This window comes from Fonticula alba (assembly GCF_000388065.1).
Source record: "Fonticula alba strain ATCC 38817 unplaced genomic scaffold supercont2.1, whole genome shotgun sequence".
Taxonomy (NCBI): Eukaryota; order Rotosphaerida; family Fonticulaceae; genus Fonticula; species Fonticula alba.
Window position 1 is genome coordinate 713709 of NW_009242971.1, and position 16219 is coordinate 729927.

At 67.3% G+C, this 16219-nt stretch overlaps 4 protein-coding genes across 4 annotated transcripts; 2 read left to right on the top strand and 2 right to left on the bottom strand.

The window, feature by feature from the left end:
• Positions 1-257: 257 nt before the first annotated feature.
• H696_00149 (NADH dehydrogenase (ubiquinone) flavoprotein 2) lies at positions 258-1484 on the top strand (the record flags this gene model as incomplete). The annotated part of the gene is made up of 4 exons (XM_009493984.1): positions 258-353; positions 538-684; positions 846-1163; positions 1308-1484. The coding sequence occupies 4 exons, from the start codon at positions 258-260 to the stop codon at positions 1482-1484; spliced, it is 738 nt and encodes a 245-aa protein (XP_009492259.1).
• A 235-nt stretch (positions 1485-1719) lies between these two features.
• Positions 1720-3756, bottom strand: H696_00150 (hypothetical protein). Its single transcript, XM_009493985.1, has 4 exons — positions 3524-3756; positions 2801-3397; positions 2380-2662; positions 1720-2223 (listed from the first exon to the last, which is right to left on the bottom strand). Exons 1-4 carry the CDS (start codon positions 3720-3722, stop codon positions 2118-2120), a joined length of 1185 nt encoding a protein of 394 aa, XP_009492260.1. The 5' UTR covers positions 3723-3756; the 3' UTR covers positions 1720-2117.
• A 1371-nt stretch (positions 3757-5127) lies between these two features.
• H696_00151 (valyl-tRNA synthetase) lies at positions 5128-9697 on the top strand. The gene is made up of 5 exons (XM_009493986.1): positions 5128-5476; positions 5598-7124; positions 7395-7862; positions 8051-8771; positions 9040-9697. The coding sequence occupies exons 1-5, from the start codon at positions 5159-5161 to the stop codon at positions 9246-9248; spliced, it is 3243 nt and encodes a 1080-aa protein (XP_009492261.1). The 5' UTR covers positions 5128-5158; the 3' UTR covers positions 9249-9697.
• A 66-nt stretch (positions 9698-9763) lies between these two features.
• On the bottom strand, positions 9764-11921 carry H696_00152 (hypothetical protein; the record flags this gene model as incomplete). Its single annotated transcript, XM_009493987.1, has 3 exons — positions 9764-10427; positions 10776-11616; positions 11742-11921. 3 exons carry the CDS (start codon positions 11919-11921, stop codon positions 9874-9876), a joined length of 1575 nt encoding a protein of 524 aa, XP_009492262.1. The 3' UTR covers positions 9764-9873.
• Between the last annotated feature and the right edge of the window lie 4298 nt (positions 11922-16219).

Sequence of the window (16219 nt, forward strand, 5' to 3'; positions counted from 1 at the left end):
CGCGCCAAATTGCCCCTCGCCTTCCTTGGCCAGCCCTCCCATCATCAGGATACCCCTCCTCTCGACATTCCGCAAGCACAGGGCGGCGCCTACCTGCAGTGCCTGTTCCTTGAGATCGTCGACCTGGCTCGCCCATCCGCCTCTTCTTGTGCCCTGTCCTCCCCGGCAGCTCTTCGTCTTCTCCCGCTCCTCCTGCTCTCGCCTCCTCCCTGCTGTCTTATCTCACCATTGTCCTTGCTTCCACCCAGGTTCGAAGAATGCTCTCGTCCGCTCGCATCTCCGCCATGCGTCTGGCCGGCGCCCGTGGCTTCCACACCTCTGCCGCCCGCTCCGCTGGCTCCATGTTCGTCGTTGTGCGTCTGCTCCTCCCTTCGACTCCTCTGCTCTTGTGGCCCTCGGCTTGGCCGTCTTTTGCCAGCCAGCGCCGCACCCCTCCGCCCCCTCCCTCCCCCCCTCTCTCTGTCCCCCTCTCGTTCCCGCACCCGCTCGATTTAATCGCCCAGCTGACGCGTGTCTCCTCGGCCCCTCCTCCGGCAGCACCGCGACGTGCCCGGCAACCACCAGAACGAGAAGTTCGAGTTCACCCCTGAGAACATGAAGCGCGCCAAGGAGGTCATCACCTGGTACCCGCCCCAGTACAAGAAGGGCGCCGTCATGCCGCTCCTGGACATTGCTCAGCGTCAGGTGCGCACCTCGACAGCCTTGTCCCTTTGCCGCCCCTGCCCCCTCTCACCACATCCTGCACTCCATCACGGCCCCCATCCCTCTGACTCCGGCCTCTTGCTGGTCCCTGCCCCTCCCCCGCCCTTCCCCCCCCCCCCCCCCGACTGATGTCTCATTCTTAGCATGGCGGCTGGCTCCCGATCAACGCCATGAACTACGTGGCCAAGATGCTGGACATGCCCCCGATGCGTGTCTACGAGGTGGCCACCTTCTACTCGATGTACCAGCGCAAGCCGGTCGGCAAGTTCATCCTCGGCGTCTGCACCACCACCCCCTGCATGCTGCGTGGCTCGACTGCCATCATGAACACCATCAAGTCGCACCTGGGCAACATCGCCGTTGGTGAGACCACCCCGGACGGCCTGTTCACCCTGAACGAGCTCGAGTGCCTGGGTGCCTGCGTCAACGCCCCGGTTGTTAAGATCAACGATGATTACTATGTACGTAGCACAGGAGGGAAGGGCGCCGGCCGGCAACATCACTTGTGCCTTTCCGGCTTCCCTTTCTGTTTGGGACTTGGTCTCGCCCATGAATCTCACCCCATGTCCGTCACCTTCCCCCCCGCCCCTGCCCCCCAACCCCAGGAGGACCTCACCACCGGCAACATCCGCGATATCCTCCAGCGGCTCGCCTCCGGGCAGGGTGACACCCTGGTCCCTGGCCCGCAGGGCACCCGCCGCACCTGCGAGCCGGCTGGTGGCCTGACCACCCTGACCGGCCCGCCCCCCGGTCCGGGCTTCCGTGTCCGCGAGGACCTCTAAGCATCACGCGTTGTTCACCCCGCCGCACTCGATATGGGTCCACTCGTCCCCCTGGCCCGCCCCCTCCCATCTATACACAGCACGCCCCCCCCCCCCCCCCCCCCAAGGCCAGGGGTTGGGCCCGCCCTCTCACATTTCCTTTCAGTTACCCCCAAATACACTTGGTTTGCCCTTGTCGAGAGCCCCCTTGCTCCCGTTGGTTGCTGGCCGGACCCATGGACACCCGTGGATAGCTGGCATGGCATGTGGGTGTGCATGGGGCACATGCGTCCTGTGGCAGGCATGGCAGGCTCTCCCGCGGGGAAATGCATCTATTTCTTGGTCAATGGGAGGACGCTGCCGCGTTGCCGCCGGCTATCCGGGCCAGGAGAGACTCAACCTGGCGCTGGAGCTGCAGCGCCTCGGACATCAGCTGCGCGTCGCTCCCCGGAGCTGGGTGACCGTCCGGCGGGGTGGCGGCGGCGGCGGCCACGGCGGCAGCGGCGGCAGCCGTCACACCGGCGAGAGACGCCGCAAGGGATGCTCCCCCGCCGGGGGGCGGCGCCTTGGGATCTGAATGGGAGCGATGGTGTGCCTTGAGCAGCGGGGGCGCTGGACCCGCCGGAGCGACGCTGCCGCGACGCTGGGCAGTGTTCATTCTGTTGATGTCATTTTCCAAAAGGCTCGGGTGGTTGTGTGGCAGACTGGTGGATCGGCGTCCGAGAGACGGCACCGGGGGAGGGCGGCCGTCGATCGGGATCTGGATCGTCCAAAGGAAAGGGAAAAAAGAAAGCCAAGACCGAGGGAGGGGGGACGGGGCGCGTGAGAGGGAGCCAGTCAAACCAAATGCAGAAAGAGGTGTGTGTGTGTGTGGGGGGGGGGGGGGGGGGGTTTCACGCCGGTGGTGTCGATGTACCCGATTGAAAGGCTGGCCTTTTGGGCGGCCATGCCATGGGAGGGGGCCATTGTATGGCGTGTCGGAGGTCGGCCTCCGGCAGAGAGCGAGGTCCGCCGGGGGGACATGGTCGGCCGGGCAAGAGAGAGACTCGGCCGGGAGGAGTGGCGATTATAGAGGCCAGCACGCGAGGGGAGGGCGACTGGACGCAGGGGAGGAGATTGCCCGACCGCCGGCGCTAGCGATGACCGGGACCGAAGAAGCGGGGCCGGTGTATCGAGCGGTGTGAGCGAGGCCTCGCGGACTGTCCAGCATTCCGGGTGGTTAGCGGGCCGAAAGGCCGGTGGCAAGAGGGAAATGACCGGACTTGAATACGCATATAAATGCATATATATATGTATGCATGTGTGGCAGGTGCGAGCTATGGACATGCGCGACGCACGCCGACGTGACGAGAGGGTAAGGATCTCGGGCTGGAAGGACGAGTCCTCCTCAAGGGCGCTTGGCAAGCGTCGAGCGGCGGGGGCACCGCCGGCTGGGAGGGTGGTTTTCCGGCACCGGACGGCCGACATTTCATCGAGGCTGGCTGTCGATGCCCGGGCCACCGATGCGCGCCACGACTGGCGAATGGTGGCCGGGCTGAAGGTCATGGTGGCGCGGCGGTTGCTTTGGGCGGGGGCGGAGGGGTTCGACATGTCCACCTGCCGGCGAGATGCATGCCCCGGCGGGGATGGTGATGTCGTGCCGGGGCCTGCCAGTGAGGGAGAGCCCATGGGCGGCGCGGGGTCCGAAGCGGCCAGAGCGTCGGGCCGCTCGGCCGGCTGGGGCAATTCGGCTCGCGCCTGCTCGGCCATCTGGCGCATGCGCCGGGACACGCGACGCTGAAGGGCACGCGCCGGGTCCCCCTGCGCCTCGAGCAGCTCGGCCAGGGTGATGTCCCGGAAGCGGGCCAGCGCACGGAGCTTCGACTGAAAGGTCAACTCCAAATCACGCTTCAGGTGCTCGGCGCGGCGTTGCATCAGCGACAGCGAGAGGGAGGCTACGGTCGGCACATGTATGTATGTGTGTGTGTGTGTGTGGGGGGGGGGAGAGACGGGCAACTCGAATGTGAGGATCGGTGCACCAATGGCGCAGCGAGCAGAGGATGTCCAGGGTGGCGACGCACTGTCGTGGTCAAATTGGTCCAGAAGGAGCATGAGTCTTGGTGCCTGGTCACCGGGAGGCTGGTCGAATGAGCTGGTGCTCGAGCTGAGCAGGGGAGATTCGATGGGACAGGAGCCGGCTGGGGCGGAGTCCGGCCCCGGCCAGTGCCGCGAGGGAGCGGCATCCTCCCGGTGTTGCTCCGGGAAGCCGAAGTGGCTCATCTTGCGAGGGAGGCGAGGCAGGAAGCAGGACGAGAGGCAGGGGGAGGAGGAAGCGGGGGAGCGGGTTGCAGACTCGCCGTGTGCCGGCGAGCTGTGGGGCGCCCGATCAAGGGAGCGGGTGGTCGAGCGGGCCCGAGCGATGCCAGGCGAGGGGCGGCCTTGGTGAAAGCCCAAAGGGACCTCGGCCGGGCAAGGCGGGGAAGATCTGCGGCAACAATGCCCGGGGGCAGTCCCGGCGGCCCGGCATCCGGGCGATCTAAGAGGCGGGCTTGAAAAAACGATATCCCATTCGTGGGCATCACGCCCAGTCACGCTTGCGGCATGTGAGCAAGCAAGCGATCACGGATCGCCCGTAATAAACCCTAGACATTCTGGAGGCGTGTGCCTGTGCCTTTCTCTGTGGGCTCCGGGGAGGCAACCCCCCCCCCCCCCTCCCCCCCTCTCTCGCTTCCCGGCGTGGAGGCCCCTTTGAAAGCGAGCCACATCCGGCCTACGAGGGTGTGTATGTGTGTGTGTGTGTGTGTCTTTCGAGCTGTATGTGCGGGGCGCCGAGTTTTTTTTCGAGTGATCCGGACACAATGGACAGGGCGCGCGGGCCGGGGGGGGGGCGGCGAGAAGGCGCCCAGGAGATTTGCGGGGCTGCTCTCAGGATGCTATATCAGATTGAGGGAGAACCGGGGAACGAGAGGACAAAGGCGACGACGGCTGATGCCCCCAGGTGCTGGTCTCACTCGGCCTCAAGGCGTTCTGGCGTGCGATCAACCCTACTCCGGCCGATGGTCCGGGTGACCAGGCCCCTCGCCGCGTCGCGCGTTCTCCTTTTTATTCCGCGCCCGCGCGCGCGCGCGCGCGCGCTCTCGCCCCCATCTAGCCGCGGGAGCCGGCGTCTCGGGATGCTCCACGCGCACGCGTATCCGTGGTGCGTCCACGCGCGCCCTGCCCGGGCAGCGGGTCGTGGCTGGCACGGCCTCGGTGCATCGTCTGCCCAGGCTTCCCGGGCCGAGGCACCTTCATGCGCAATGCGCTGCGGGCGGGGATCTTCCCGCCCCCCGCTCGCCCCAGTGTCTGGAGATCCGCCCGTCCCCCCCCCCCCCCCCCAGTCACCTCCTCCTCCTCCTCTCTGCCCTTCCTCCCCTCTGCCGCATCCGTCCTCCCCCGCCCCCGCCCACCCCTCACCGGTATCGAAGTTGATCAATCAATGGTGCCACCCGTCCAATCGGAAGCTGCCTCGTGGGTTCAGCCACATCTTCGTCGTGGTGTCCGCATCGTGCGTATACCCTCTCGCCATCCTTTTCTTTCCGTCCCCCCCCCCCCCCCCCCCCCCCCCCCCTGGTCTCCTGCTCAGTCCCGCTCCGTGGTCGACATTCCCACCAGGGCGTCCCTCGGTCGGGGGGCGTGCCCCCCATGCAACCGGAGCCAGTTTTTCCGGCACCGACATGGTGCCCGGGCTGCAGGCCCACTCAGCCTGCCTCCTTTTTTTTTTTGGTGCTGGTTTCCCCTCCCCACACCGCCCCTTTCCCCTCTCCTCCGATACCATGACCGCCGATCAGCCCGAGGTCGCGGGTGCCACCGCCACCACCGTGTCTTCCGTCGACTCGAAGCTCTCGGAGCTCTCCGTCGAGTCTGCTGACGCCTCCGCCGCCGCTGCCGCCGCGGCCGCCGCTCCCACCACCATCGACATGAACGCGCCCTTCATCAACCCCGACGGCACGCCGATGACCAAGAACCAGATCAAGAATGAGGAGAAGCGCCGTGTACGTGGCCGAGATCCCACATCTCCCGCCGGCTTATCGCTGCCACATGTCCACCTGTAGGCTGACACGCACACGCCCCCCCCCCTCCCCCCCCCCCCCCCCCCCCCCTCGCCTATCCCAGGCCAAGATGGAGAAGTTCCTGGCCAAGCAGGCCAAGCAGTCCGAGAAGGCTGCCGCTGCCAAGGATGCTCCCAAGAAGGCCCCGAAGGTGGTCAAGGCCCCGGTTGAGATCCCGGTCGACAACACCCCGAAGGGCAGCAAGAAGGACACCGCGGCCCAGTTCCCCAGCTCCTACCACCCGACCTACGTCGAGTCGGCCTGGTATTCCTGGTGGCAGGAGAGCGGCTTCTTCAAGCCCGAGTACTCGCATCCCAACCTGGACGCCGCGCCGGAGGACACCTTCACCATTGTCATTCCCCCGCCCAATGTCACCGGGTCCCTGCATCTTGGCCATGCCCTGACCAATGCCGTGGAGGACTCCCTGGTCCGCTGGAACCGCATGAACGGCAAGATGACCCTCTGGCTGCCGGGTACCGATCATGCTGGCATTGCCACGCAGTCGGCCGTCGAGCGCCAGCTCTACCGCGAGACCGGCCAGACTCGCCACGATCTGGGTCGCGAGAAGTTCATCGAGAAGATCTGGGCCTGGAAGGACCGCTTTGGCAACCGGATTTGCGATCAGATCAGCCGCCTTGGCTGCTCGGTTGATTGGAGCCGCCACCGCTTCACCATGGACCCGTCCATGTCCGAGGCTGTCACCGAGGCCTTTGTCCGGCTCTTTGAGAAGGGCTACATTTACCGGACCACGCGTCTGGTCAACTGGTGCCCGCATCTGCGCACCGCCCTGTCCAACCTGGAGGTGGACCACATGGAGCTGACCGAGCCGACCATGCTCAAGGTCCCCGGCCATGGGGAGGACAAGCGCTATGAGTTCGGTGTGCTCATCAAGTTCGCCTACAAGCTGGCCGATGAGGCCGGGCAGCCCACCGACGAGGAGATCGTCGTGGCCACCACCCGTATTGAGACCATGCTCGGTGACACTGGCATCATTGTCAACCCGGCGGATCCCCGGTATGAGGGTCTGGTTGGCCGGTCGGCGGTGCACCCCTTCCTCGGGCATCTGATCCCCATCCGTGCCGACGAGTCGGTGGACATCGAGTTCGGCACGGGTGCCGTGAAGATCACCCCGGCGCACGACCCGAATGACTATGAGATGCACAAGAAGCATGGCTTCGAGCTGGTGACCATCTTCTCGGATGATGGCCGCATCAATGCCCGCGGTGGCCAGTTCGAGGGCCTGATGCGCTTCGACGCGCGCGAGGCTGTCATCGCCGCCCTCAAGGAGAAGGGCCTCTACCGCGAGACCGTCAGCAACCCCATGAGCATCCCGATTTGCTCGCGCTCGGGCGATGTCATCGAGCCGATGCCCAAGCCCCAGTGGTATGTGAAGACCGACGAGTTCTCGGCCCAGGCCGCTGATGCTGTGCGCAGTGGCAAGATCCAGATCCTGCCGGAGGGTGTCTTCGACCGGACTTGGTTCCACTGGATGGAGTCCCCCCAGGACTGGTGCATTTCGCGTCAGCTCTGGTGGGGCCACCAGATCCCGGTGTACCGTGTGACCTTCGTGTGCGAGGCCCTGGAGGCGTCCGTACGTGCCGCCACCAAGGAAGATGGCTTGCAATCGCCCCGCCCCCTTTCCTGCCTGTTCATTTGCCATCTTCCCCCCTCCACTTGGCCATCTTCCTTTCCCCTTCCCTCTCCCTTCTAACGGGTGTCTGCTTGGGCGGGCCGGCGGGGACCATCTCCCCGCGCGCGCTGTGCTCCTCCTTCCACTCCGCCTCCTTCCTCGGGGACATGGTCATGCCCCGCCAGCTTCCACTCCGCCTCCTTCCTCGGGGACATGGTCATGCCCCGCCAGACGCCCGATGATGATGCCCGGTGGATTGCTGCCCGTTCGGCCGACGAGGCTCTGGACCAGGCCGCCAAGAACTTTGGCGTTGCTCGGGATCAGATCACCGTCGAGCAGGACTCCGACGTGCTGGACACCTGGTTCTCCTCGGGCCTGTTCCCCTTCGCCACCATGGGCTGGCCCAACGCCGAGTCTCCGGATCTCAAGGCCTTCTTCCCGAACTCCATCCTGGAGACCGGCCATGATATCATCTTCTTCTGGGTGGCGCGCATGGTCATGATGAGTCTCGCCCTGACCGGGGAGGTCCCCTTCAGCAAGGTCTTCCTGCATGCCATGGTGCGTGATGCCCATGGCCGCAAGATGTCCAAGTCCCTGGGCAATGTCATCGACCCGATCCACATGATCGAGGGTGTTAGCCTGCAGCAGCTGCATGACGCCCTGGATGCCGATACCAACCTGCCGGCCTCCGAGCGCCAGGTGGCCAAGCAGGGCCAGCGCAAGGACTTCCCGAAGGGCATCGGCGAGTGCGGCACCGACGCGCTGCGCTTTGCCCTGTGTGCGTACACCCTGCAGCCGCGCGAGATCGGAAGAGCGTCGTTGTTAGCCTGCAGCAGCTGCATGACGCCCTGGATGCCGATACCAACCTGCCGGCCTCCGAGCGCCAGGTGGCCAAGCAGGGCCAGCGCAAGGACTTCCCGAAGGGCATCGGCGAGTGCGGCACCGACGCGCTGCGCTTTGCCCTGTGTGCGTACACCCTGCAGCCGCGCGACATCAACCTGGATGTCAAGCGCGTCGAGGCGTACCGGAACTTCTGCAACAAGATCTGGAATGGCTTCCGTTTTGCCATGGACAAGTTCGATGCCTCTTTCCAGCCTTCGGACGCCATCCCCCGTCTGGAGACCCTGCCCTCGCTGGCGGACCGGTGGATCATCGCTCGGCTGAATGCCTGCATCCAGGCCTGCAATGAGGGGCTTGAGCAGTTCAACTTCGCCGACCCGACCCAGGCCCTGTATGCCTTCTTCATGAATGAGTTCTGCGATGTCTACCTCGAGTGGACCAAGCCGGTGTTCCTGTCCGGCTCGGATGCTGCCAAGGCCGATGCCCGTCAGGTTCTCTACAATTGCCTGGATGTCTACCTGCGTCTGATGCATCCCTTCATGCCGTACATCACGGAGGAGCTGTACCAGCGCCTGCCCCGGCGCGCTGTCCATGCGGCCATCCCGTCGATCATGGTGTCCCCGTACCCGAAGGTGTCGGCCGCCGAGCAGGAGGCCGAGGCCGAGGCCTCCGCCACTGCCACCTCCCAGTTCGACCTGATTCTGGAGCTGGCGCGTGTCATTCGCCAGGCCACTGCCGAGCATGCGGAGAAGCCCCGTCGTCCGGACTGTGCGTTTTTTTTTGTGTCTTTGCTCTTCTTTCCCTTTCTCTCCCATTGCTTTCCTCCTTGCTCCTTGCTGTTTGGTCCTTGCCCCTTGCCCCTTGTCATGCTGGGTGGCTGTTGTGTGCCTCTCCCGTTCCCTCCGCCCGACCGCCCTCCTGTTGTCCCCCCCCCCTCCCCTCCCCCGTCACCTCCTCGCCTGTGTGCCCTCACGCTGACCCGTCCTCCGCCCTGCCTCCGTGCAATCCCACTCCGCTCCTTTCCCCCGTGATACAGGCTTCGTTGCCACCTCCGCCGAGCATGCGGACCTCTTCCGGCCAGAGACCGAGAGCATTCTGAGCATCGCGCGCGCGGCCTCGCTGTCGCTCGTGGATGATGCCCAGGCTGATGCCCTGGCCGCTGAGGGCCTGGTCTTCCATGATCTGACCATGAAGGAGGCTGTCGTGGCTCGTGTGGCCATCCGTCCGGTGGTGGTGACCGCCTAAAGGACCGAGCAGCCCCGTATGCGCACCGGCCCTCCGCCTCTCTTCTTGTGCCCCCCCCCCGCGCGCCCTTGCCGGATCTACTCCTCGCCCCTTCTGGCACACCGAAGGCCGGTTTACTCTCCCGATCTACAGCCGGCTTTTTTGGGGGGCGACCATTCTTCCAAGATGTGAGGATCATACGCCCGTGCTGCTGGGCGCGAGGCGGGCAGCCGGAGCATCAGCCTGCCAAATGTCAGGATGGTCTCGTTCGGCGGGTCTCAGCCTGTGGCGGTGCGGAGCGTGTGCTCTCCCGTCCTCCATTTTCTCATCCCCAAATGCATGTGCGCCTGCGGGGAGGGTGTCGGCCCCGGCCTCCCCCTCCCCCATATGTCCCACTATACACTCCTGTGCCTCCCGTTTTACGTTGCGTAAGTTGGGGACAGTGGAAATATATGTACCACGTTTGTCCATGCGGTTCATTTGAGCTCCTCCCCATTTCACTCTGCCCGACCCCTGGCCCGCGGGTTGTGGTGGTATTTTCCATCCTGAAGCGTGTATTGAAAAGTGTGACATTGCCAATGTTAGCCAAAGGGGGCGAGGCCTGGGTCCAGGCATTGAGAGGCTCCCTCCCCCCCTGAGGGACGGCTCACTGGCCGGCATTCGCACGAGAGATGTGCCGATCCAGGGCGTCGCAAATGGTCGCATGGCCCTGTTCGGTGAAGTGTAGCATGTCAGTGTAGAGGGTGTCACGAGTCAGGCGATCGATGCCGGCCTGGCGGAAGGGGCCTGCCGTCTCATTCGCGACCGCAGTCGGGGGCGCCGTGAGGAATGGGTCCCAGAGGGGGACAATTTCGACTGGGGCCGTTTGTGGCGATGTGGGCCGGGCAAGCATGTGGCGGAGAATCGCGTTGGTCTGGGCCGCGCGTTGGCGCGCCGCATTGTCCGTCTCGCCGCGAGGCGGGATGCCACACACCAAAACCCGGATGTGGTGGTGCGGCGTGCCGGCAGGCCCCGATGAGACGCTGGCCTCCGGATCGGGGCAGAGGAAGCCGAGTGCCTGGACTAGAACTCGGCCCAGCTCGAGGGCGGCTTCGTGAATCCCGCGAGCCACCTCATCCGGCCTGTGGAAGGCATTGTTGGTGCCGACAATCAGTATGCCAGTCAGGTTGAGTGGACAGGCCTGTCCTGACGTGGGGGACACTATCGGAGCAGCAGGTCATCAGTGGCTGGCCTCGGTGGTGGTACTTTTGTCTGCAGGTGATCGGGGGGGGGGGTCTTGCTCCCCCCCCCCCCCCCCCCCCCTCCTGATTCTTTGGCCGTCCCAGTTACTGGCCATCATCATTTTCCGGCCATTCTGTCCTGGCCACCTCTCGCGATTTCCCCCGCCGCGTTTGTTGTCGCCCGCTTCCCTTGCACGATTAGCCACCCGCACCCACCCCGGGCTCGGCCCCCCCCCCCCCCCCCCCCTGCCCGCAACCTGCAACCCGGGGGAGTTCAGTTCTTAATGTGACCAAGCAGCATCCATGCCCCAATGGAAGAAGCACGCACCGCCCGATGTGGCAAGGGATGGTCTCGAATCAGCTGGACCAAGGATGCGTGCCCGGGCGGCAGTCAGGCGCAGGGCATTCTTGATCCCAGCCAGACGCAGGAGGAGGTGCTGTGTTTGGTCCCCACCGAGGCCGAATTCGAGCACCAGCGGCGGGAGACCGGCCGGGGACAGCGGCGGGGCAGACCAAGTCCCGGCGCAGCGACGAGCCCAGGCTTCACTGCGGCCAAGCTGCTGGGCGATGCTGTCGCCGGCCAGGAGGATGACCGGCCGGAGCCGGGCCGGCGAGGGGGACGCCGCGCGCAAAAGTTGCCGGTGCCCATGCAGCCGATCCAGGCAGGCGGTCAACACGCCGGAGGCCAAGTTGAACCAGCGGCCATCCCCCTGGAGATCGGTCGGCGGAGTGGGAATGTGTGCCGGGGTCCAAGGGCCGGCGGGGTAGAGATGCAGGCCGCCAGGCGGGGGCTCCGCCAGGACTGGCTCGGCGGATGTGGCCCCGATGGCGGAGGCGCTGCCGCCGGCGGCCGGGAGCCAGTGAGCCCAGAGGGGCACGGCGGTTGGGAGCCTCTCCACCGCGGTCAGCTCATCGAGCAGGCCCAGTTGCGGGCTCTGCTTGGCGGTTTGGAAGTAATCCATGCGCGCGGGGGCACCAGAGCCCAGGGGCTTCGGCGGGGGCAGGAGGGTGGCCACCTGGCGGAGAACCAGCCCGGCGGAGGTGCCATGGTCCGGAAGACGATCGACTGCCAGGCCGGGACAGGGGTGTTGCGGGTCGAAGCGGCCATGCGTCGCTGCCTCGCAGGAGAGGAGGTACGCCCGAGGGCCGACATGCAAAAGGATATGAACCTAGGGCGGGGAGGGAGACAGGTCAGCGTGGCGCCCGGGGTGCGGTCGAGCAGGAGAGGGGAACGGGACAGGGGGCTTGGGGGGCAAGTTTCGGGGCGGGCGGCAGAGAGAGGTGCAAGACGAACCGCGGCGGGCGGGCCGGCCCCCTCAGGGGCCTTGGTGATCACGGAAAAGGAACACATGCCGGCATTGTAGAAGGGCACCCACTGGAGAGGAGAGTCCGTGCGATCGGCTGCCGTGAGGGGATCTGAGGGCAGGAGGAGAATGGTGCCCGGGGCCGGGACGCCGATCGGGGCGGTGGTCATGGCGGCAAGGTGCGCGCCAGGGGCAATAGGCAGGAGGCGAGGGGGGTGGGGGGTGGGAGGGGGGGGGGGAAGGGATAGGCGATGGGAAAAGCCCGGGGGAGGGGATGGTCGCGGGGAGGCGGCGCCTCAGATCTCACAGTCCACCATGCTCCCGCTTGGGCCACTGCCTCTGCGGGGGGAGGGGTGGGAAGTGAAGATGTCACCCCCCAACACAGGGGACATGGGTGGGGGGGGGGGGGGGGCCGGGCGGGAGGCCGGCCGGCCGAGATCGCACACCACACCTGCGCCGGGTCTCCCGGGGGGCGCCGGGGGAACGGACCCGGGCGGGGGCGGCAGTCGGCTCGGTCTGCCTCGCCCCCGGGCACGGGCGCGTCTGTTGGGAGATGGGTCCATGGTCAGGTGCCAATGTACCTTGGGAGAGCAGGCCCCTGCCAGCTAGGACGTCGCGCGCCCTTGTCTCTCCCGCTGTCTCTCTCTCGTCGGCCGCGGTGAGGAGGGCTCCCACGTCTAGGGCGGGGGAGGGGGGGGGGGGGCGCGGAGGTTGGGCATATGTGCGGGCCGGGGCCGGGCTACCGGCGTCGGCGTCGACAGGCGGCCCAAGGGCCACTGGTCCTGGCGGGGGGCGGGGAAAAATGCGTTCTGGCCATTTGTGGCCCACGCCCCCCGGAGGCGCGGGGGCGGCGGGCTTGGCTGGGGCCGGGCGATATATCGGCCAGGCATTAGGTCCAGGGGTCTTGAGGTCGTTGTCGGACGGAGGGGTGGGGCGTCTTCGGACGCGGGCCAGGATGTTCGTCCCGCCAATGCCCTCCCCCCCGCCCCCGCCCCCGGCCCCGCCCCCGCCCGCGCCCCCCCGTGGCCCGCGCCCCCCTCAAGCGGCGCCGTCAGCCTGCGGGCTGTTGCTTGTGCGGCGCGCAGCAGAAAAGGAGCAAAAAAAAAAACGGGCCGCCCCGGCCCGGGGCCGGAGGGAGAGCAGGGGCCTCCCTCCCGGCGTGCTGGCACACCAACGCGGTGTGAAACGCGCGTGTGTGTGTGTGTGTGTGTGTGTGCCATGCTCTTTGGCGTCCAGTTAAAATGGGCCCCAATGAATGCCAACGCTCTTGGCATTCGACCATGGGCACGCCGTGGGCCAGTGGCGGCCGCCCGCCTGTTCGTTTGCGTGTGTGTGTGTGTGTGTGTGTGTGTGTGTGCCGGCTATTCCCCGGCGACGAGGCATGCTGGCGGGGCCGGGGGCAGGGGGAGGGGGGACTGGACGGCAAGCGGGCGGCTTAGCCGGATAACTCGCCCCTGTGGGGGCCCTCCGGCTGGGGGGGGGGGGGGGCAAGGGAGCAAGTTGCTCGGCGTGACGCATGCCACCTCCCGCTCCCACCAGCCAGGTGTGACGCGCCCAGCTCACGCTCGGGACCGGGGGGAGCGGGGCCCAATCCGGCCGAGCCAGGTCCGGCCAGGTCAACAAGGCCCTGGGACGGGGCGCGGGCTTCCGGGAAATGGGCCGCCCGGCGAGGGCTGGCCCTCTGGAGGCGTGGTGGCCGAGGGGAGCCTGGCGAGTGTCGGCCATTCGCCAGGCGCCTGTGGGGATCCGAAGTGACCTGTGAGAAGCTGTCCCGTCCGGTCCCGCTGCCTGGCGCTCGGTCCGGACCCCGGCGGCGGCCGGCGGTTCACGCCGGCCCCTCAGTCTCGGGACAGGGCGAAGGCGAAGGCGAAGGCGAAGGCGGGGGGGGGGGGTCCCCACGCTTGTTGCCTCATTCCGGCCCTCCGTCCCCTTGCGCCAGCCGGGCGGGGCGTCTAGCCTGATATGTGTCCCGGCCCGGCGAGGCCTACCTGGCTGCCGTTGCAAGGGACACGCCATCGAGCCGGAAAGGGCGCGCCGGCGCTGGCCGAGCGCGATATCTGGCCGAATGGTCTGGCCCACGGGCGTACGGGGGGGAGGGGGGGGGGGGGGGGGGGGGCGGGGGAACCCCATTTGCTTCCAGGTGTGCGGCTTCCGCCCCTCAGCCGGCGGGGGTGGGGGGCGACCCGGGAGTGCTCCGGGCGCGGGCAAAAGGGCTCCAGTCGCGGGGCGGGGGCCGCTTCACCCCCGGCCCCCCCCCCATGAAAAAGACGAGCTGGAAAATAGGATGACACGTCCTTCGTCCGGGGCCGGGAGGGGCTCTGACTGCTGGTGGGCGCCCCGAGGTGGCTCGGCAGCAAAATGGCCTCTCCTCGCGGGCCCTTCAAAACGCTCGCCAAATACGGAGACCTGTTGTGGGAGGACGGTTCCCCCCCCCCCCCGTCCCTGCCCTCCCTCCACCCCGTCTCGCTCCTGGCGGATGGCCAAGTTGCTTCCCACTCGGACCATTCTGGATTGCGTCGGCCTCAGCGCTCTAGGGAGGGGGGCGGAGGGGGGCGGAGGGGGGCGGAGGGGGGCGGAGGGAGGGGGGGGGGGCGATGCGGCGCGTCACCGGCGACAGGCCCAGCCGCCCTCTCGCAGTGGCCCCGCCGACCTGTGCTTCGCCACCCCCCATTTTCGGCGTGAGAGGCGGATCAACGCCAGTCTGGCCGGCATGCTTTTTCCCCAAGCTCCTCCGGGGCACATGGTCGCGGGTGCGCGCGCACCCGCGAAGTCCATCCCTTCCGGCCGGGGTGCTTGTGTACATGCGGAGGCCCCCCCCATCGTGCGGGGTCCGCCTCCCCCGGGGATGGTCCGGGCTTTGGCGCTTGAGCTCGGCGGAGGGCGGGGCCGGGGGGGCGGCGGGGAGGGCGGGCTGGAGCACTACCCCGCTGTCATCCGTCCGGGAACTGGAGGAATGCCGGTTGACCGACAAATGGAGCGCCCCGGGGCATAGGCGCACACGCGCGCTCATTGGCCCAGGCATCCGCAGGCAGCTCTTTCGCTCTGTCTTTTGGGCTGCTCAAAAGCAGCAAGGGGCGTTCATGTCAGAGGCGCCCCCTGCTGGGGAGAGCGGCTCCCAGCGGGCAAGAAAGCCGGACAGACAAAGAGAGAGCGGGAGGGAGTGAGAGCTGGGGAGGCGCACGGAGGGCGCGCTAGAGGGGCAGCCCCCGACAGGGGGGCCGATTTCTGCCTCGCTCCTCCCCGCTCTGTCTGGGCCTCCCTCTTTCCGGACATCAGCCCTGTCCGCCCTGTGTTCTCTCTCTCTCTCCCCCTGCCGATGGGCCATGCCGGCTTCAGGGGGGGGGGGCGGGGGCGCCCCGCTCTTTGGGTTTCCTAACCATGGCCAGTATCTCGATGGGGAGTGCGGGGCTCTGGGGGAATATATTGTGCGACTAAGGAAGCGCACCCTGTTTAATCCCCCGGGCCGACGCTGCGCCTAGCCTGGCCTGGCCCCCCCTCTCGCCCCCCTCTCCCAGGTTGGAGCGGTCGGCGCACAGGGGCCCCTGGGTGTGCTGGGTCGCATCCGGAGGAGCGGTCCCGCCTGCGCGCAGGGGCGACAGACACACGCACACACACACACACACACACGCACACACATGCACATACACTCATACAGGCAGACGGACTGACAAAATACATACGCGCGGGGTGTGCCCACAACGGCGGGGGAACGGGCGGGGGCCAACAGCGCCTCCTCCGTGCGAATGACCGCCCTATCGCGCGATGCCACACCCGGTTATTTGTAGGAAGTCATTCGGGCGCGCGCCCTTCTCGCCCGGAAGTGTTTGTTTATCGCCCCCCTGCCCCACCCCACCCCACCCCCCCCCCCCAGCCCCTCGCTGCCCGGACTTCTCTACGAGCGGGACACCCCTGGGCCTGCGCGCCCCCCGGCCCCCAGCCCCGGCCCTCGCAAGTTGCCGGTGTTCCCTTCACACGCCTGGGCCCTTGCGCGGAGGAGTCCAGCCTCGGTCGCCTGTAAAATGGGCCCCCAGCGCCCCGCGAGTGGCCGTGTTCCTGGCGCCTGCGTGTGGACATGTTGCACAGACACACACACACACACACACACACGAAGGCGTGTGTATACCCGCGCGCGGCTCTCGTGTCGGCGAGACCGTTCACAGGTGTCACCTTGGCCTCGCGGCGGCATCACGAGGCTTGGTGCCTTAGTGAACGCCCGCCCCGCCCCGCACGCCCTCGGCCGGCCGGCCGGCCGGCGGGACGCGGGGACGGGGGGACTGGCCTGCCTCCAGTCCGTCTCCCGCCCGCCCGCCCGCCCGCCCTGGGAGGGTGTCACCCGTCCACTCTCAGCCCCCGGCTCGGTCCAAGCCCAGCTCGCCCTCTGGGGCCTGTGCCCGAGGCCCGCCATAGCCGCCTGTGTCCCCCGACCCCCCCTCTGCCCAGGCGACCTCGCATCGCTCTTTAACCAACC

What these genes read in the sequence shown, in the direction of transcription:
- H696_00150 (XM_009493985.1), bottom strand. Translation starts at nt 3,722, where the DNA reads ATGAGCCACTTCGGCTTCCCGGAGCAACACCGGGAGGATGCCGCTCCC. An exon ending in GGACCAATTTGACCACGACA is followed by an intron (nt 3,398 to 3,523) that starts GTGCGTCGCCAC and finishes TGCCGACCGTAG; the next exon opens with CCTCCCTCTCGCTGTCGCTG. An exon ending in TACCCTCTCGTCACGTCGGC is followed by an intron (nt 2,663 to 2,800) that starts GTGCGTCGCGCA and finishes AATGCTGGACAG; the next exon opens with TCCGCGAGGCCTCGCTCACA.
- H696_00151 (XM_009493986.1), top strand. Translation starts at nt 5,159, where the DNA reads ATGGTGCCCGGGCTGCAGGCCCACTCAGCCTGCCTCCTTTTTTTTTTT. An exon ending in GCGAGGCCCTGGAGGCGTCC is followed by an intron (nt 7,125 to 7,394) that starts GTACGTGCCGCC and finishes ATGCCCCGCCAG; the next exon opens with ACGCCCGATGATGATGCCCG. An exon ending in TGCCGGCCTCCGAGCGCCAG is followed by an intron (nt 7,863 to 8,050) that starts GTGGCCAAGCAG and finishes TCCGAGCGCCAG; the next exon opens with GTGGCCAAGCAGGGCCAGCG.